We start from the raw sequence: 20,070 nt of genomic DNA on the forward strand, positions 1-20,070 counted from the left end.
AGCTTCCATGGGGTTCTTTCTCTCTCTCTCTCTGCCCCTCCCCCGCTCATGCATGCACACACACACACACACACACACACACTCCCTCTCTCTTTCTTAAAAAAAAAATGGAATTCATTTAAAAAAGATATGTGTGTTGGGGGGAAGGGGGTACCTGGCCAGCTCAGTCTATAAAGCATCTGACTCTTGATCTCAGGGGCGTGAGTTCCAGCCCTACGTTGGGTGTGAAGCCTACTTTTAAAAAATGGAATTTACCTTTCCCCACTACCCAAACTCTTCTTCCTGAAGTATTCTTTAGCCTGGTTCAGGGTGTCTCTTAGCCTCCACACCCAATAAATCACGGAGACCTACTGATTCCATCTACTGCAATTCTCTTGAATCTTTCCCTTTTTCCTCCATTTTTTCTTGTCAATTTCCATGATCATGTTCAATCAAATGACACTGACCGCCCAGTTTGTGCCGGGCACTGCGTTAGCCCTTTAGTCTATAGTGAGAAGCAACACACCATGTCCTGAAGGAGTTTGCATTTTGGAGCTCCATGTGGTGACCACAATGCTGGAGATGCAGGTCATGCAGAAGGAGTGATTTACTCCACACGGGGGGGAGGGGGTGGGGGGGTGGCAGTGCAGTTGGAGTGTCGGGCATGGGTCTGGAAAGCTCCCAGAGCACCTGACCTGTGAGGGCAATGTTGCCAAAAGGCATTTGCCAAGTGGGTAGAGAGGAGCCAAGGAGGACAGCTCTAGCAAGAATAGCTGGAGAGAATTCATAAGCCTTTTCAGGTTTGTTTCGTTCGAAATGGCTTATAAAGGAGGGGCAAGAGGTAGGAGACGGAGCTGGAGAGGTAGGCAGGGGCCAGACTGAGGAAGGTTTCGTCAACCACATTCAGGTGTTTGAACATTCACCTGTGGGCAGAGTGGATGTCGGTAAAGAGTTTTAAGCAAGAAACTAGCCAGCTTCACTCTTTAGAAAGACCAGTTTAGAGATCATGATCTCTTATGTGAACAACTGCAATGATTTTCTTGACTTCTGCCTCTTCCATCTCCACACACCATTTCCAAAGGGATCTTCCTACAAATTAGACCGTGTCCCTTCCCCTAATTAAAAAGTAAAACAAGATCAAATAAGAACCCTACCATAGCTCCCCACAGCAGAGACAGCAACTCTCAAACTCTAAAGAAGATTGTTCCTGGCGATGTTGATGGTTGTTTTAGCTGGGGGGGCGGGGGGAAGGCAGACGTATCCCTTGTGAATAAGTTTGGTTAACCTTCATACAAAAGTAAACATGTTTCCTTTTATTGCAGAACTTTTCAGAGCCTTTCATTTTCTAATGTCATTTGCCAGTCTTTAAAGAGGAGATTCAGATTCCTCAACTTATTAAACAAGTGAACTCTTTTGTCTTAGAGTCCTGGTTAGCACCTCTGTGGACTAGTGTTCTGTGAAGTGTTGGCCTCCATAACAAAGTCCAAGTTCAGTTAGATGAACAGGGACATAAAAAATCTGACCTCAACTTCCATCGCTTCCTGCCATCCACATGCCCCTTTATCCTCTGCTCCAACCACACTGGTCTCCTCAGTGCCCTTCCCTCCCTATGCTTGAGGAATTCTTTAAGTCATAGCCAGATATCAACTCCACTGTGAAAAAGTGGTGTATGGGTGATCGTTGCAAGGATATATATTAGCCTGACTGAAGGCTACTATCCATAAAACCACACTATGTACCATCTGGGAGTAGTCTGGGTGAATGATTCTGCAGTCTGTGAATCTGTGAAGAGTGCTAGACTATGTTTTACAAAGAAAGTGAAGGGTTGTTATTGGCACAGAGACTCTGGTCTCTGGAGACTGTGCACCATCCCATATTTAAAGGGACTCCAGTCTTTCCCAGCCTCTCTGCTCCAGATTACATGAAGAATATAGGTGCTATGTCCAGCTACTAGGTGCCATGATGAACTAGGGACCAAGAGAGAGATGGAAAGATTTTTTTTTTTTAATGGGAATGAGGGGGGTAGCCTGGCTCCTGGACAGGGGGTGTTGGAATAAAGGAGACTGACCCTAGAGTGGAGAGACTGGAGATCAAGAAGGAACCCTGAAAATGAATCCTTATGAAAAACAGCTGCAAGAAAGACCCAGGGTCACATCACCAGATGAAGATGCTTTCCTTTTTTTGTGCAGGGACAACAGGAGGAGAAGAAGGAAAAGGAGATCCCAGTTCTATTCAGGAAAGGGTGTTCTGGAGTCTGGGAGAAATTCTGTGTGCTGGGAAGAGAAGTCAAGAGGAGCTAGGTAGGAGGGGTACCTGGGTGGCTCAGCTGGTTAAGCATCTGACTTTGGCTCAGGTCATGATATCGCGGTCCATGAGTTCAAACCCCGCATTGGGCTCTGTGTTGACAGCTCAGGGCCTGGAGCCTGTTTCAGATTCTGTGTCTCCCTCTCTCTCTGACCCTCCCCCGTTCATGCTCTGTCTCTCTCTGCCTCAAAAATAAATAAACGTTAAAAAAAAAAAATTTTTTTTAAAGAGGAGCTGGGGGGTTGCTGTGCTTTGCCCCCCAGACCCCGCTGTGCTCTCACTGGACAGGACCTAGCCTCGGCCACTTCCTTCCAACTTTGGATGGAGATTCAATGGCAGGGGTGCAGGGACAAGTCAGAGAAGGGACAAGGGGAGAGAAGAGAGGACAGGGAAGAATTGGGAAGAGAAAGTGGAAGGGCAAAGAACTTCCCCAAGCCTATGACCTCACTCAGGAGCATGGCAGGCCTGCCCCATCTGGACATGTTGCTCCAAATGAGGCAATCCACTCCTTTGTAGTGTCCCTTATGGTCCCCGAATTCTTGCATTATACCTGAGAGCTCTTCACCACCTACTTGTGGAAAGCCCTGGCTTTTAGGAGGAAAAATGATGTCACAGAATTTTTTTTTAATGGTGCAGAGAACCCTAAGAAGATAATACATTCCAAAGTCCCAACAGGAAAAAAGCAAAAAACAAAAAACAAAAAAACAGGCAGCAAGGGGGTCTAGCTCTCCCCAACTATGCATAAATTCTGAGCTGAAAAGATCCTCTTGACTAACCATGGTTTTACTGGAAGTAGATTATAGTTTCAATAGTGCCCATGCACATAAAAATTCAGCAGCGTTATTGGACCATACATAGGTCTGCTTTTCAGAAAAACTGGCAAGAGGCTGTGTGGAAATGCCAGGCTTACAGTGGAAACCTCCATGGGGTATTTTTCGATGTGGAACTAGACAAAAGCAAAACAAAACAAAAATGTAAGACTACAGGTCTCTGTAAGGAGCTAGGTTACTTGCAAATGCCATACCCTGGCCTTGTACCCATAATGGCTTTTTTGATAAAATTCTTAAGAACAGGGTATATTATATTTCACAAATATAACAGCAATCCATGCTCCTCTTGACAGATAAATTATAAATGGTTTGCACATTAAAACACAGAAGAACTCAAGGTACCTGTTTTAAAGCATAGTTTTTAAAATTTTTTAAGTTTATTTATTTTGAGGGAGACAGAGAAAGTGAGCTGGGAGGGGCAGAGAGAGAGGGAGAGAGAGAATCCCAAGCAGGCTCCACACCATGAGTGTGGACCCTACTACACAGGGCTCGAACCCACGAACCTTGAGATCATGAGTTGGATGCTCAACCGACTGAGCCACCCAGGGCGCCCTAGAGCACAGTTTTTAAGTACAGTTGCTCTCTTGTGATACAAGTCAGTTGGGCAACATCAGATACCTTGTGTAGAAGGGTGGATTGCAAGAATTAGAAAAAAGGCTGGGTTGAAACCAAAACAATCCTCCTGAAACAAAAACTACTTTTAAACGATATCAAGCTGTCCCATGACTCTCTGGCTCTAAATCCGTAGTGATTAATTAATTAATCTTGACAAATTAGTATCCCAATGACCTTGATGTCTGCATCTATGTACAATTTACCTCTGCCTTCATTTTATACCATTGCTCAAGAATATGCCAAACTCCTCAGAAAACAGTGCTGTTAGTCACTGCCTGCAAATATGGAATTCCCTTCCATGGCAATTTACTGCCATACCCATTTGACACCTGTTTTCTTGCCCAGATGGTTTTTTTCACTGATGACTGGAGGCAAAGATTCATAAGGAGGAAGCATTAGCAAGTCAAACATTCTAACTGGAGGCTGTCATCCCTAAGAGCTACCAAAGTGATAAACCTTGCCTCTATGGCCTCCCTTTGTCCTAAAGCCTCCTGTTTTGCTTTGTTTGTTTGCTTTGTTTTTCTTTAATCTTCAATTGCTCATGGATTCTAATGAAGATATCAGCCATTTGTTAAGTAAAGACATTAAGAACTTCAAGAACAAAAATATCAGTAAGAAGGAACAATCTGTGTATTTGTTTGTGGTTGATGAACATTGGCCAATTACAAAATAATGAAAAGCTTTAAAAAATTTTTGTTTTTTTCTCTTCTAGAAAAGAAAACATTGAGTTTCAAAGTACAAAGCGTATCAAAAAGAAAGAATATTTTCACCCAACATTGATTCTGTGTTTTCTTGCCATGTATGTAACAATTGTAAGCAGAGGCATTTTATACTAAATGTCAAATGTGTATCTACAGATGTTCATAAGAACTTTTGTTGTGTAAGCAAAAAGAATGAAAGCTTGCCATTTGCAACTACGCGGATGGAACTGGAGGGTATTATGCTAAGTGAAATTAGTCAGAGAAAGACAAATATCACGTGACTTCACTCATATGAGGAATTTAAGAGACAAAACAGATGAACATAAGGGAAGCAAAAATACTATAAAAACAGGGAGGGGGACAAAACATAAGAGACTCTTAAATATAGAGAACAAACAGGGTTGCTGGAAGGGTTGGGGGAGGGTGGTGGGCTAAATGGGCCAGGGGCACCAAGGAATCTCCTCCTGAAATCATTGTTGCACCATATGCTAACTTGGATGTAAATTTCAAAATTAATTAACTAATTAACTCATTTTAAAAAGAAGACTTTTTGTTGTGTAAAGTAGGTATGTCTTAGTAATTATTACATTCTAATCAAAATCATTTTGTTGACACCGCTAAAAGGTACCTAGCATATTGTATTCCAGTTTTGTTCCACAGGCTGCGTAACCCTGGGGAAACTCTCTTATCCATGGACCGGACCGGATCTGTCTTGTTCACCTCTCTGAATCTAGAAACTAGAGGAACCGAAGTTGGGTGGCTCGCCCAGATGAAGCATTCGTACCCATTACAGTAAACAATCAGGCCACAGAAACACACCTAAAACCACCGCAAATGAAGTAATCAGACCTCCTTAAATGTTTTCACCATCTGGAAAAATCACACCCCAAGGGCCAAGACAGTTACCTAAGAACATTTCTAAGTACATTACCCAGGCCTAGAGGCAACAGGTAGGTGGATTCCATGCCAATTAGAAAATGTTATGATTGGCAAGCCATGATGAAACTCTACAATTGCAGTTTAATGGAAATGCTGGCTGTCATCCCCAAAGTACATTTCAAGGAATCACCAAGCTTTAGAATTAGAGGCAGCTAAATGGAAGTTTTCATCCATATCGAGCCCAGAAGATTAGGAGGTAACACAAGGATTGGTGCAGGTGTCTACGCTCTTAATCCGGTGCCGCTCCCACCACAGAACCCTTCATCCTTCAGGACCCGATGGAGCGGTCCGGAGCGGGGCTCATATAACAAGTTCTCAGCACCGCTCGGGGATGGGTCAAAGCTGACGATCGACCCCGATGGAGAGCCCAGGTATCTGAGCCGGAGGGAACAGCCAGCCCCATCAGACTCCAGAGAAGCACAATGCCGTGATTCAAAGAGCAAGCTTATCCCCAATCTTGTGAAAATAAGATTTCCCAAGGGGTGGGTGAAACCGACAGCTTTTCAGGTTCTGGGAGCCTCTAGAACGGTTTCCCAAATGTTTGGGGTTGGGCCTTACAGTCAATATACACTTTGCCCCGGGGCGTTTTTTTTGTCCCTTAATTTTTAGGCCCCGGTGTATTTGAAGGTAAATTGATCCCACATGCTTCTGATTCATTTACACTGAATTCATCAGGCCATGTTTGGAAAGAGCGATCTGAGGTCCAAGAAGCTCTTTCAGCCTGCTTTTATGAGTCTCTCCGTGCCTTTTTTTTTTTTTTTCTCAGAAGCAGGAAGCCACGTTTTGACGTGGACAAATAAAATGCGAGCCCCGGAGACTCGGGTCCGGTTCCAAATGTGGCACCTTTGACACCATTGGGTCCTCGAATCACCAAGAGACAGACTTCCTGCCTTCTTTTTCTGACATTAAGGAAACCTTACCCTTGTGCTGTGTCGAGCCGAAGCGGGTAATTGAGAGCTGCCCGGTGCCGAGCTCACATAAACTGTCAGTGTTCTACACACACCTTTTCCTCGTCACCTAAGCCGCCCACACGAGCGGAGTCCCAGGCTCGGGGCCACCTCCTGCTCTGCGCTCTGCAGAGAGCTGAGCCGGGCCTGCATGCTGGCACGTCTTTAGGAACCTGTTCTGATTCTTCCGAGCTCTGCACCCGAGGCATCGATGTTGTTGGTTAACGTCACTGGAAACCGGCTGCCCAACGGGAAGGGGCTTGGTTGTGCTTCGTTTTAATTAAAAAATAACCACAGCTGGGCGGCGACTGGGTCGCTCAGTCGGTTAAGTGTCCGACTTCAGCTCATGGTTCATGAGTTCGAGCCCCACATCAGGCTCTCTACTGCCAGCACAGAGCCTGCTTCGGCTCCTCTGCCCCACCGCCCACCTCTCTGCCCCTTCCCTGTTGGATCTCTCTCTCTCTCTCTCTCTCTCTCTCTCTCTCTCTCAAAATAAATAAACTTTGAAATTAAAAAACAAAAACACAGCTGGGAGCAAAGTCAGGTGCGCAGTACGGGTGAGAGAAATGCTCTCTGGGCAAGGGAGCCAAATATACTATTTCCTCTGCTAAAGAAACTTTCAACTAATCCTAGGAACAGGCACAGTTCCTGGCACCCAGTAGTTCTTTAATAAATATGCTCCCAACGAGTAGAATGGGAATATCTGTCCATCTGTATTGTGGACTGAAACCTCATCAGGGAGTACATGCCCTCCTCCGGAAGCCTCAGGTCAACCCCTGGGACGGGACACAAAGGCAGCTGTCCCCACCTGTTCTCTAACCCGTGACTTGCACTGTTGACTCTCTCTGTCCCCTGCCTGGGGTTCTGACTCTTGAAAGGAAAGCCAGAGTCCCTGATCAGGAAATGGGCAATGAGCCCTGCAAATAGCTGAAAAGATGTTGAGGGCAAGGTGACCAAGGCTGGGCCATATTTGTCCCCCTCTCTTTATAGGGCTTATAACAGTGCACTCTGAACTCTGGCTGTTTACTACAGTTTTTAAAAGTGTCAATGCCGGGGGGCGCCTGGGTGGCTCAGTGGGTTAAGTGCCTGGCTCTTGATTTCAGCTCAGGTCAGGTTTTGATCTCATGGTGTGTGAATTCAAACTCTGAGTTGGGCTCTGCACTGACAGTGAGGAGCCTGCTTGGGATTCTCTCCCCTCTCTCTCTGTCCCTCCCCCTGCTCTCTGTCTCTCAAAATAAATAAATAAACATTAAAAAAAAAAAAAAGTCAGTGCCCGGGCCCTACCAAAGACCAATGAAACCAGAATTTCTGGGGGCAAAGCCCGAGACATCAGGTTTTTCTCTTAAAAGTTCCACGAGTCATCCTACTACACGGCCAGGGTTGAGGGCCACTGATTATAAAGTAAGGTGACTACATTTCGGCTCTGGAAGGGTACCTGGAAATAATCTACATGACAGAGGGAACAGTTAAAGAACAACTGTTCTCAAATGAACGAAACAGGATTCAGGTTGACGTTTCCTCTTACCTTCCCCACCTCCGTTTCTCTGCCCCCTACTCACCATCAGGTACCTGAGTTATAAAGGACCACGGAGCTCTCCAGGGAGTTTTCAAACCAGTGCACAATAAACGGGTTCAAAGAAGAGCCAGCCCCACACGCTGAATCATCTACGATGTCAAAATGAAGCAAACACAAGATCTCTTCAAATATTTAATCAGTTTAGAGACCTCTGCCTTCCAGCCCAGTTGGGTAAAAATTCTAAAGAAAACATGAGTAGGGGGTCCTCGAAGAAAACACCGGGGTAGAATGGAGAGGAGACTGGGTTTGGGAAGTCAGAACATAACATGTGTCTGAAGGCCTTCTTAAGGAATTCTACCACTTATTTTAAAAAAAAAAAAATACTCAAAATGCACAAGAAAGGATTAGACAGTTATACAAATGTAAGGACAACTAAACCTTCTCTCGTGGCTGAAAATACCACACATGGTTTTGAAATAGACTCTGTGAAAACCCTTAGATCCTGCTGTGGTTTCTTTCCGCAGCCTTCTCTGTGCATACAAGCAGCAGCTAGCTACACCCCGCGTCCCCGTGAGCAATCCGGGCCTCGGCAAAGAAGCAATCAGCGACAGACAGCAAGAAGGCGTGGAGGAGGTGACAGGAAGCCGTTCACAGTCTTTGAACGCGGACTCAGACCCCAGCGAAGCTAATCTATTTCCTTCGAAAAATATGAAAATAAACTGACAGGCCTTGAAAAATCACCGTCGATCTCAGGTCAGGGCGCTGATAATACTTTTCGATAACTGCGTCGTAAGAACTGGGGAAGCATGTCCTTCAGAGCGACGGGTCTACAAGGGGACAGGCAGCGTCAGGACATTCGGGGCCGACTCCTCGGGAGGCGGTCAGCAAGAAAAGCGTAACATCTGTCCCACGTCACCCTCCCTCTCGTTTCTTCTCTTCTCCTGTCCCTGGGTGCTGCTGAGAGGCAGTGTCAGAGACCCCAGCCCGGGGCTCAGAACGGGTACTGGGACACATATATCCGCAGTCGGATCACGGAGCTGCCTCTGAAGTTGATGACCGTGTTGACCGTGATCATTTCCAAGTCCAGCTGTATGTCCCGCGGCCCTTTGATGGGGCGTGTCATCACCAGGGTGGCACTGATGGGGCCCGTTTGCTGTGGACAGAACCGGGGATACTGGTTAGAGAAAGGCTGGCCGGCGTTAACAGGGCAGGTGAGCCGGACTCCAGAAGCTGTCGAGCAACAGCAGAGAGGGTTGGGGACAGCTGTGGGTCGGTCGTGCCCCACACGACCACCAGGGCAGAGGGCCGAGTGGTCCGGCGGCAGCCTCCACTGGGGCGCCCCTCCCCCCCACCAGAGCACTGCAGTCGGACTGGCATCCCCTGACGCCACGCTCTCCCCTGGCCTCTGCCCACGTCCCACCCGGCTTTTTCCTGCCGACCCTTCAGGTCCCACCTGAAATGTCACTTCCTGAAGGAGCCTTCTCTGCTTCCCCCAACTGCACCCACTCTACTTTCCATCGCCATCCACCCTACTTGGTCTACGTCTGCTGTCTGAGTCCCCACCAGACTGTGAGCTCTGTAAGAGTGAGGACGGGGGTCAGGTTTTTCACCACTGAGTGCCCCCAGAACCTGGCACGGTTCCTGGCACAGGGTCAGTGCTCAGTGAATAGATCTGGAATGAAAGAAGGAATAATTGATGGAACTAACTGCTTGTCACAGGGCTGTCACTTCGCTTCTCCGGGCCTCATCCTCTAAAATGAGGGTTTGTAGGGGCACGTGGGTGGCTGTCGGTCAAGCATCTGCCTTTGGCTCAGGTCATGATCTCACAGTCCGTGGGTTCGAGCCCCGCGTCGGGCTCTGTGCTAACAGCTCAGAGCCTGGAGCCTGCTTTGGATTAGGTGTGTGTGTGTGTGTGTGTGTGTGTGTGTGTGTGTGTGTGTGTGTCTGCCCCTCCCCTGCTTGCACTCTGTCTCTGTCTCTCTCAAAAATAAATAAACATTTAGAAAAATTAAAATGAGGGTTTGTACCAGATCAGTAGTTCTCCAGTCAACACCTGCCAATGCACCCAGAACACTTTTTCTTAAACCAACAATTCCAGGGACCCATTCCAAGATTTGCTGCTCAAGTGGGTGCTTGGATGAAGCCTGGGGAAACTGGTTCTGATGTACAGTCCCTGCTGGAGCTCCCATTAGACACTCTAGTCCCTTCCAGCTTCAGCACTCTGTGACCCTACTGCTGTAGTCCTAACGATTCCCTCCACTGAATCTCTCTCTAAAACTTTTGAGCAGCTAGGGAGGGAGGACTGACATCCACTGAGCATCTACCACGTGGGAGGCACAGTTTTCAGCAATGCACTTATTTAATCCTTATAAACGCGCTGAAAGGTTCTGTTACTCAAAGGGTGGTCCCTGGACCAGTACCACAGGCATCACCAGGGAGCAGGTTAGAAATGCAGGATCTCAAGCCCCACCTCTGGCTTACTGAGCCAGAATCTGTATGGTAACACAATCCCCAGGTGATTTGTGGGTACATTAATAATTGAGAATGGCTGGGACTCCTGATGGCTCAGTCGGTTGGTTAACTGTCTCACTTCAGCTCGGATCATGATCTCACAGTTCGTGAGTTTGAGACCCTCATCGGGCTCTGTGCTGACAGCTCAGAGGGAGCCTGCTTGGGATTCTGTGTCTCCCTCTCTCGCTGCCCCTCCCTGCTTGCACTCTCTCTCTCTCAAAAATAAATAAAAGTTAAAAAAATTTTTTTTAATAAATAAATAAATAAATAAATAATTGAGAAGTGCTGATCTAAAAGCACAGGACCCAGTCTGGGGACCCTGCCTGTCCTACTAAAGGTATGTCTCATTATTTCCCCATTTTATAACTAAGCCAACCAAGGCCCAGTGAGGTTAAGTCATGACATGGGGTCACCCATGACAGGTAAGGGGAGGGCTGCGGCTTGACCCCAAATCCCAGGCCTCTTTCACTGCACAACAATTATCAGAAGAGGCTGCTGTGTGTTTCATTTCTTCTCCCTGGAACCATCTTTTAGGAGAGATGCTCATGGGTCAGGGCAGTGGCCAGAGAGTGGGCTCCTGGGGAGGAAGTAGCGTGAGAGAGCACAGAGCGGCCGGACAATCGCTCCCTATAAGCTGCAGAGCCCAGCGCTGTGCCCAGAAACTGAAAGCAACAGGCTTGCAAAATCAAGCAACTTGGCCTAGTTCAAGCCACACCAGGAATTTTATCTGTCTCCATAAAGGGAGGGCTCCCCATAAAGATCCGACATCCCCAAGAGTATGACAAGGGCGGGACGGGCAGGCAGGTGCCAGCCAGGTACCGGGACCTCCCCTGTCCCCTGGACTATCAATAGCCTGACAGCCATGCAATTTCCTCTTGGCATCCGCTCCCTCTGTTCCCGTCAGCATCAGCGCAAGTGGTGCGTCCTTACACAGAGGATCGCTCAGACTTCCTTGTCAACTCTTGCAAAACTTGAGAGCACTGGGCTAGCACTTCAAGGGACAGCCACACAGGGAAATGCCCATGGCATTTACGTATACGAATATCTCACCAGCTTTCACTGTTTGCATGAACAAAGGCCAAGGACTGAAGACCTTGAGCCGTGGGCAGCCCTTGGGAGGGAGGCCTGCAAGGCTCGTGGTCATTGGTACGAAGCGATGACGGGGGCAGTGGGTATGAAAGCAGGCACTGGGCTATTTTGTACATCTCTTATTTAATCCCCATACCCTACAGTGTGAGTAGGTGACATACATTACATCAGGTCACCAAACTAGCACACTAGCCCCCCACTCCTGCTCTGACCGCTAGATCCTATGACAAGGTCTCAGTACATCTGAATTTCCGGACCATTCCGCTGCACTTACTCCAAGGAAGAATCGCCACTTTGCATTGTCAATGTTTGCCTGGTTGTTTGTCCCCTCTCCCCACCAGGGTGGGCTCCTCAAGGGCAGAGGTCACATCCTGTTTGTTCCTGAACTCTCGGCGCCTGGCCCAAGGCTGCATACGTCCTGGTGCTGAATTTATGTTTGGTGACAGAAGAAGAACGAGTGCCCAGCACCTGTGCAGCCGACCGCAACGGTGGCAGGTGCAAACTGACCACCGGATGTGTGTTTCCTTGGCCTTCCTCGGACACGTGCGGGGGTCTGTTCTAAGTCAGCCTGTGGGACAGCATCGTCTGACTCGCGGCCAGCAGGTCAGCTGCCCGGGGACCTGCCACCTGATCCACACATGTCTCATGGAGTAAATATGCTCCTCCTTCCGGCCCTAATTGCGTCCTCGAGTCACCTGGCCAAGGCCAGTCACCAGTCCAGGGCTCAGGGTGAGGCAGGCTGCCGACTGTGTTTGTGAAAGGCACGTGTGTGTAAGCACACATGCCTGTGTGTGCACGGGGCCACGTGTGGCTTGCCCGCTGTGTGCTCGCGACACAATCAGTGACCTTCCGCGTGGAAGAACCTGAATTCTGGCCGCCAAGCCGCACCTCCTGCATGATGCTCCTGTCACCAGCTCCAGAGCCCAGGAGCTCACAGCGTCCTGAAAACAGCGGCCGTCACAGCAGAAACACTGCTATCAGTCCAAAATAACTAACCCTTCCTGAACACCTTCTACTATTACTAGATGTTAAAGCAGCCCTTTCCTGTTATCTCAATTTCTGACCCCACATCCTAAAGAGAAGGTAAGTGTATGCATGGATTTCGATACCGGCCTGCCCAGGTTCGAATCCTGCTTGGCTGCTTCCTGGCTGTGAGACCATGGGCACGTCCCTCAGCCTCTCTGTGCCTCGGTGCCCACGTCTATAAAATCGGGACGGTCACGCAGGTGCCGCGTCTCAGGACTGTTGGAAAGATGAAGGGAGTGATATATGGAAAGCACCTGGCGCATGCCGAGCGCTATATAGGATTTGCTGCCGTCCGGGTAGTTCCTGTAGCTGCCATATCGGATTTGCAGAGCAGTGGCCCAGCCAGACCTGTTTCTCTCACCTTCAACATCATGGGGCATTCAAGACACTCACCAGCCCCCACCTCAAGCAAGAGGGCGGTTTGAGAGAACCGTTCAGGGATGTGGGTCCTTTAAGAGTGCAGAGAGAGAGAGAGAGAGAGAGAGAGAGAGAGAGAGAGTGGGGCGCCTGGGTGGCTCAGTCGGTTAAACGTCCGACTTGGGCTCAGGTCACGATCTCATGGTCTGTGAGTTCGAGCCCCGCGTCGGGCCCTGTGCTGACAGCTCAGAGCCTGGAACCTGCTTCAGATTCTGTGTCTTCCTCTCTCTGCCCTTTCTCTGCTCACGCTCTGTCCCTCTCTCCCTCTCTCAAAAATAAATAAACATTAAGAAGAAAGAGTGCAGAGAGCAGTGGAGAAGTCTAGAGATGACAGCCAGCCCGGATACCTTGAACCATGGTGATGTAAGGAGCTGCTGGGGACCTGCCTGTTGGTGCCTCTGCTCTGCCGAGGCCACAGCGGCCCCTCCCCACCCGCAGAAAGTCTGTGTGAGACACATCACTGGAAAGAGGGTGCAAAGGTTCGGGGCGGCTTGTAGCCAACAAGGGGCCCTACTGGCAACAATCCAGTAAGACCCCGGTCCCGTCACCCTAACGCTCCCCTCCGTTATCTGCACCCCCCGCACCCAGTCCTGGAGAAGGAGCCTAAAACAGCACTGTCAGCGTGGGGAGGGGAAGAGGAAGCTGGCACAGGGGCCACCCCCACCCCACCCCTAAGCAGAGGAAGGGGAGAAACATTAAACACTGAGTGAGGGACAGAAAGGTGGACATTTCCACTGAAACCAGCTTATTAGACTTGGTATGAGAAGGAGACAATTCATTAGTAACTCAAAGAACCTGTCAGTCCGAGGGATTAACCTAGATATCACCCAGGTGTGCACAGGTTGGAGCCAGCAAGGTGAGAAAAAGGTTACTGAACGTTTCACCTCTGCCAAATCCTACCTGTTTGATCAAAACAGTCATTCTGTGTTCCAGGCACTGAGCTAAGCAGATGATCTCATCTAATCCCAAGGTAAATACTATTATTATCCCCTGTTTACAGATGTGGAAATTGAGGCCCAGAGAGGTTAGGTAATGGGCCCAAGGTCACACAGCTGGTGAGTTGGTGAGTTGTAGAACCCGAATGAAGTGGACCAGCCTGGCCCTGGAGCCCACGGAGAACAACGACGTGCGGCCTCCTGATGATGGGGCCGTGCCTTGGAGGCTGGACGTGTGGAAGGCCCACCTTGTCCAGCAGATTTCTCCTTGTCTTCCTGCCCCATGCCCGTGGCTTCACAGGGCACCCAGACGGAACCTGTTTTCTCTTCCCGGGTGCAGCCAGGAGAGATGCCAGGAGCCACCTCCCTGTCCCTAAGTTCCTTCAGCCTCAGAGTCCTGACATCCTCTTCTGAATAAATAGTAAAGAATTAGGGCCCAACTCAATGTCCTGAGAGGGCGCAAGCATACAGCTCGGCTTTGTGGGTTTCAGGGGTCCCCCAGGGGCTGTGTCAACCTGAGTCCCAGAGGAAGCCTCCAGGAAGGATCCTCCCTCCCATCCTGTAGGACAATCTTCTTCCCCCACCATCACTGGCTTTTACAAGCCAGCCACCCGGGGAACATTTGGGTCTATAGGGATTTTAGCAGGTGGTGTTCCAGTGAGCGACACCTCACCCAGGCAAGGCCACCTTCTGAGGATCTTGTTTTCTGCGTGGGAAAAGGAAAAACTCGAGGCAGGTGGTATCAGTGATGGAATTTTAAATCCCCCAAAGGGGCATCTCTGTGCCCTATGATTGGGACCCGCTATGTCTGTACAAATGACAGAGGCCAAACTGCAGGAGGCCGGTGGGCTAGGCTTGTGCTACCGAGGGCAGCAAGGCCACAGCAGCTCACAGATATGGGTTTCTGCTGGACAGCGGAGAAAGGACAGACATAAACACAGCTCTGTCTTTCTCACCTCACAGAAGTCCCTCTGCCTTCAACTCAGTCCATCTTTTTCCAAAGCCTCTGACCCTGTTGCACTGGCCTACAGATGCTGGCTCCGCTGACTGTGTTACACATGTGACCCGGTCCCGCTGGGGTCTTGCCACAAACTATCAGTGAGGATACAGGCATGATACCAGCCCCTGGAACCTTTTCTAAACTGTTCTCACCGCTGCTTCTGAGACGTCCCTGTTTTTAGACAGTCCCAGCCCCAGAAGCAAGGACTGGAAGGTTCGGCCAGGAGATAGGGAGAGGGAGGTAGAGACCTCAGATACAGGGTCCTTTCACAGGACTGCGACCGGCTCCCTTCAAAGTGGGTAAACTTCCATGGGCCCGTAGCTCCCCCACGATGCCCCTGGAGGACCACAAGCTGCATTTGTTACAAATGCAGATTCCTGGGCATAGTGGGCTGAAGGCTCCCAAAGGTATCGGGCCCCAATCCCTGGAACCTGTACTTGTTACCTTATAAGGAAAAGGGACCTTTGCTGAGGAGATTAAGTTAAGGATCTTGCCATGGGGAGATTATCCTGGATTATGTGGGCTGGCCTTAAATCCGATCACATGTGACACACAGAGCGAGACAGGGAGGGTTGACACCCACAGAACCTGAGGCAGTGTGACCACTGGAGGCAGAGACTAAAGTGACGTGGCCACAAGTCAGGAAATGCTGGCAGGTGCCGGGAGCTGGTGGAAGCAAGGAATGGCTTCTCCCCTGGAGGGGAGATGGCTCTGTGACACCTTGGTTTCAGCTCGGTGAATGTGATTACAGGCTTCTGGCTCCCAGAACCCTGTGAAAATAAATTTCTGTTGGGTTAAGCCACCGAGTTGGAGTAATTTGTCATAGTAACTACAGGAAGTTGATACCCTAGGCCTCAACCACGGTCTTCTGAGATAGATTCTCCGGGGAGGAAGCTCTGGAATCCACTTTTTGGACAAGTGCCCACATTCACACTGAAATGTAAAAAACATTGCTCTAAACCGGGGGTATCCAAAGAGGTACATTCACCCCAGGGCTGCAGGAGATGAAGTGCAATAACATAAGGGTGCGGGATTATACGTGTATAACACAGAAGTGAGGGGTGCCTGGGTGGCTCAGTCAGGTGAGCGTCTGACTCTTGACTGTGGCTCAGGTCATGATTTCGCAGTTCGTGAGTTTGAGACCCACGTTGGGTTCTGTGCTGACAGCGTGGAGCCCGCTCGGGATGCTTTCTCTACCCCTCCCCGGCTCGAGCTTGTGCTCTCTCTCAAAATAATGAATTTAAAAAAAGAAGGGGCAAATACATTTTAGGATGTGTATTCTAAAATGTTCTCCTGATGTGGATAAGTCAGTGCTATCCAATCAAACTTTCTACAATGATAGAAAGGTTCTCTGTCTGAGCCGATACAGCAGTCACAGGTGACCACTGAGCCCTTGAAATGTGGCTTGTGCTACTTTTTAATCTTATTTCATCATAATTCATTTAAATGTAAAGAGCCACAGTTGCACAACACAGGTGGGGCCCACTTCCGTGAGGCACGCTTTCATATTCACCACAACATAAGTGCCGGGAGAACAGAGATCTGGGGAAGCTGTGCTCACTGCTATATTCTCAGTTTCTGGAAGTGCGAAGTAGGTAATAAATACCTTCAGATGAGTGGATGGATAACTGGCTATGTGAGTGACTCCTCCAGGCAGGAAAACGATGGAAGATTGCATCTTGGCCTAACTTCTCATTGCACTGACGAGGGTCCTGAGGCCCACGGGGGAAAAGCAGCTTTTACAAAGCCATCTAGAAAGTAACAGGAATCTGAACCTTGAAGTCCTGACTCCCACCCACCCCCTCTTCTCTCTTCATACCCGCCCCTCCTGGCTGCTCTCCGAACTGTTTCTAGAAGCACGTGCCAGGTTAGACAACACAAGCATCGTTAAAGACGGTGACGATGCCCTCTTACCCGCATATAGAATTCTCGGCCCTCATTCCCAGACTTGATCTGGAAAATGTAATAAGCCCCAGGGTAGCGGGTCGTTGCTTGCATTTGGAAGATGTCAGCAGGAACGGAGCGTCCCGATACCACATCCATATCCCGGTACAAGATGGTAAAGGGCTGGTCTCTGCAGCCAGGATTCTCAGCAGGACACATACAGCGGCTGTTGGGAAGGGGAATCATTTGAGAATGCGATAAATCCTTTCCAGATGCTCGTTGTACCTACTTCCTCACTTAAAACGTTGAAAAGAGGCCACCCCATTTTTATCATCTGAATGCTGTCACTGATCCTCTCTGCTCCTCGGTCTGGTGTAAAAACTCACCAGCGTGTACGTGAGCGGTTTCCTAGAGAATGGCCTATTCTGACCAATCAGATCTTGTGGCTACCAGAATATAAACCTTAGATGTCTGCCTTTCAGAACACTGGCACGTTCTCTAATGCGCTTCACATCTGTCATGTATTTATTTGGCAAAATGCGTCCCTGGTCACATAGCCCTTCACTTCCCCAGACGTACACACTCATGAAGAAATTTTAAAAAGTGAGAAATGCCATTTAGCTTGACAGGATTTGGGGGGTCCTTGTACATTCTCTATGGCACTTAACACAGTCTGGGTAGAGCGTGACTTAATCTTTCCATTTGACAAACAAGTTAGAACTCACTATGTTTAAGGCACAACATCAGACATTTTGGAACTGCAATAATAAATACGATCCTGACCTCAAATGGTTCACCTTCTAGTAGGAGAAATAAATCACGGGCACAAATATCTCTAATACAGAGCAGCTAATTTGGAAGACTAGTAACAGTGTTGTTCATCATATGAAATCATGGACTCTCTTTACCAAGGAATGCCTGTTGTAAATACCCATTGACTTCTCCCTAACCACCCCCATCTCTCACCTCATCCCTGAGACTTCCCCTCTAGGAGTCAGAGCTGAGGAGAATGGGGAGGTCTATAGATATGTGCCTTGCTGGGCGGAACCGGGAGTCAGTCTTGTCTTGTTTCTGCTGCTCTCCCCAAACTTCTGATCTATCTTCAAAACTTACTGGTTGGTTTGATCTCCAAAATATAGTCCAGATCCAACCACCTTTCACCATCTCCTCTGTCACAGAACTGTCATTCAGGCCATCACCATGTCTCTCCTGGACCTCTGTGATGGCCTCCTAATAGGTCCCTCTCCCTTCAATCCATTACACAGCAGCCAGAGTGCCCGTCTTTGAACAAAGATCAGATTCTGTCTCTGTCCTGCTTGAAGATCCTCTGGGGGCCACCCCTTATAACTTGAGTAAAAGCTGAACAAAGTCTGGGGCGCCTGGGTGGCTCAGTCGGTTAAGCGTCTGACTTCAGCTCAGGTCATGATTTCACCGTCCATGAGTTCAAGCCCCGTGTCAGTCTCTGTGCTGACAGCTCAGAGCCTGGAGCCTGCTTCAGATTCTGTGTCTCCCTCTCTCTCTGCCCCTCCCCTGCTCGTGCTCTGTCTCTCTCTCTCAAAAATATATAAACATTTAAAAAAATTTTTTTTAAACTGAACAAACTCTGGCCTCTGTCAATTTCCCTCAGATCACTGCCCACTTCACTCACTAGGCTGCAGCCACTGAAGACGTTCCTTGAAGACGTCAAGTTCACCACCGCCTTGTGGCCTTTGCACATGCTGTTCCCTCTGCTCTTCCAGTCTCTGCCAACATCGACTCATTTTCCCATCCCAGCCCAAATGGCATCTCCTCAGAGGAGCTTTTGGACTCCCCAGTCTAGACCAGCTCCAGCCCTAATGTTCCTTTTATAAATTCCCGTTCCTCCTGCTCACAGCACCCATCCCAATCTACGATTATGCATTCATTTACGCGACAACCGGCTGAATGCCTTTCTCCTCCGCTAGCATAAGAGCAAAACCATCACGCCTGGTACTGTTTGCCACGTGATAAGAGCTCGACTAACGTTTGATAAAGGGGTGTATAAAAATCATTTGTAAAGTTTGGCTTTCTGAAGGCTGATCCAAATAGCCAAGTCAAACTGTCCCGGGTGCCCGAATGGCCCCTGAAAATGTCACGTGTCACACAGAAAAGAACTGCCTCCTAAATTAAGAAGCCCGGAGGAGGGCGTGACGGCTGGCAGCTGAGGAGGATCACAGACAGCTGGGGGAGATGGCACTGGAGCTGAGATCTGGAAGATGGGGCGGATCTGTCCCTGTGGCGGTGGAAGAAATGCCTTCCATATGGCAGAAAATGGGTGCGTGAGAGGAGGGAGGCTGGACGTTCCAGGGTGTGGGTAAAGGTGAGGGCGAGTCCTGCTCAGATTGGCAGGAGCACAGGACCATGAACGAGGAAATGAGCTGGAAGGGGGTGGCTGGAGTCAGCCGAAATGGGTCCTGGAGGCAGGCAGCTTGCAGCGGCACGCCAGGGACCTCACGGGCAACACGAGCTCAGTGCTGTCATTGAAGCCGTCGACTCCCTGGCTCCAGACAAGCGCGGCCTGGAGGACCCCAGAGAGAACCAGAGAGAGTGGACACTTTGCTTCGCCACGTACGACCCTGGAACCAGACACCAAAGGGTTGCTAGAAGCACGGCTCTGAGCAACAAGCCGAACTGTCCGTAACGGACCCGCCTGCCCCTGCTTCGTCCTCTTTGTCCAGTTTTTGTTCAGAGCAGGAAGCGCACGGGTAAGCCACGAATTGCTCTTAGATGCTGTATTCCTAGAGGCCACGGCAGGTGTGTCTGGTCCATCCCTTTGTCTCCAGCGCAAGGAGTGGGTGTTGCTCAGGGGGGAAACTGTGTGACTGAATGAGAGGAGGGCCCGGGGCGCCTGGGTGGCTCAGTCGGCTCAGGTCATGGTCTCATGGCTCATGAGTTCCAGCCCCGCGTCGGGCTCCGTGCTGACAGCTGGGAGCCTGGAGCCTGCTTCGGATTCTGGGTCTCCCTCTCTCTCTGCCCCTCCCCTGCTCACGCTCTGTCTCTCTTTCTTAAAAAAATAGAAAAAAAAAAAAGGAAGAGAGAAGGACAGAAGGTGTGTGTGTGTCCGTGTGTGTCCAGCAGGCAAGAGGCTAAGTATCCTGACTCCCTGGCAGGGGCACCCTCCTTTCCCACCACACAGGCAGCTGAACCAGACCCCTCATCACATTCCCATTTCCCAAATGACTTACTTATCGCTGATCCGAAGATAAGGCTCCTCACAGCGGATGGGGTCAATGCACTTGAAGCCCCCTTGCAGATTGTAGCAAGTCTGCTGCAGGTTACACGTGTGGTTTCGGTGCTCACACTCGTTGATATCTGAAATGAGGGGTAGACAAGGGGCTGAAGCAGGACAGTGCTTCCAA

The 20,070-nt window shown here is 49.3% G+C and overlaps 1 protein-coding gene across 2 annotated transcripts in view; it reads right to left on the minus strand.

Moving 5' to 3' along the window:
- Positions 1–8,010: 8,010 nt before the first annotated feature.
- FBLN5 (fibulin 5) overlaps positions 8,011–20,070 on the minus strand; it is an 81,118-nt gene continuing 69,058 nt past the window's right edge. For both annotated transcript variants that reach the window (XM_030319807.1, XM_030319806.2), the window contains 3 exons: positions 19,897–20,023; positions 16,724–16,919; positions 8,011–8,984 (listed from right to left, as the gene is read on the minus strand). In XM_030319807.1, the coding sequence (XP_030175667.1) occupies positions 8,823–8,984; positions 16,724–16,919; positions 19,897–20,023 (485 nt within the window). In that variant the 3' untranslated portion in view covers positions 8,011–8,822. The remainder of the gene's footprint in view (positions 8,985–16,723; positions 16,920–19,896; positions 20,024–20,070) is intronic.

The sequence above is a fragment of the Lynx canadensis genome, chromosome B3, assembly GCF_007474595.2.
Source record: "Lynx canadensis isolate LIC74 chromosome B3, mLynCan4.pri.v2, whole genome shotgun sequence".
Taxonomy (NCBI): domain Eukaryota; kingdom Metazoa; phylum Chordata; class Mammalia; order Carnivora; family Felidae; genus Lynx; species Lynx canadensis.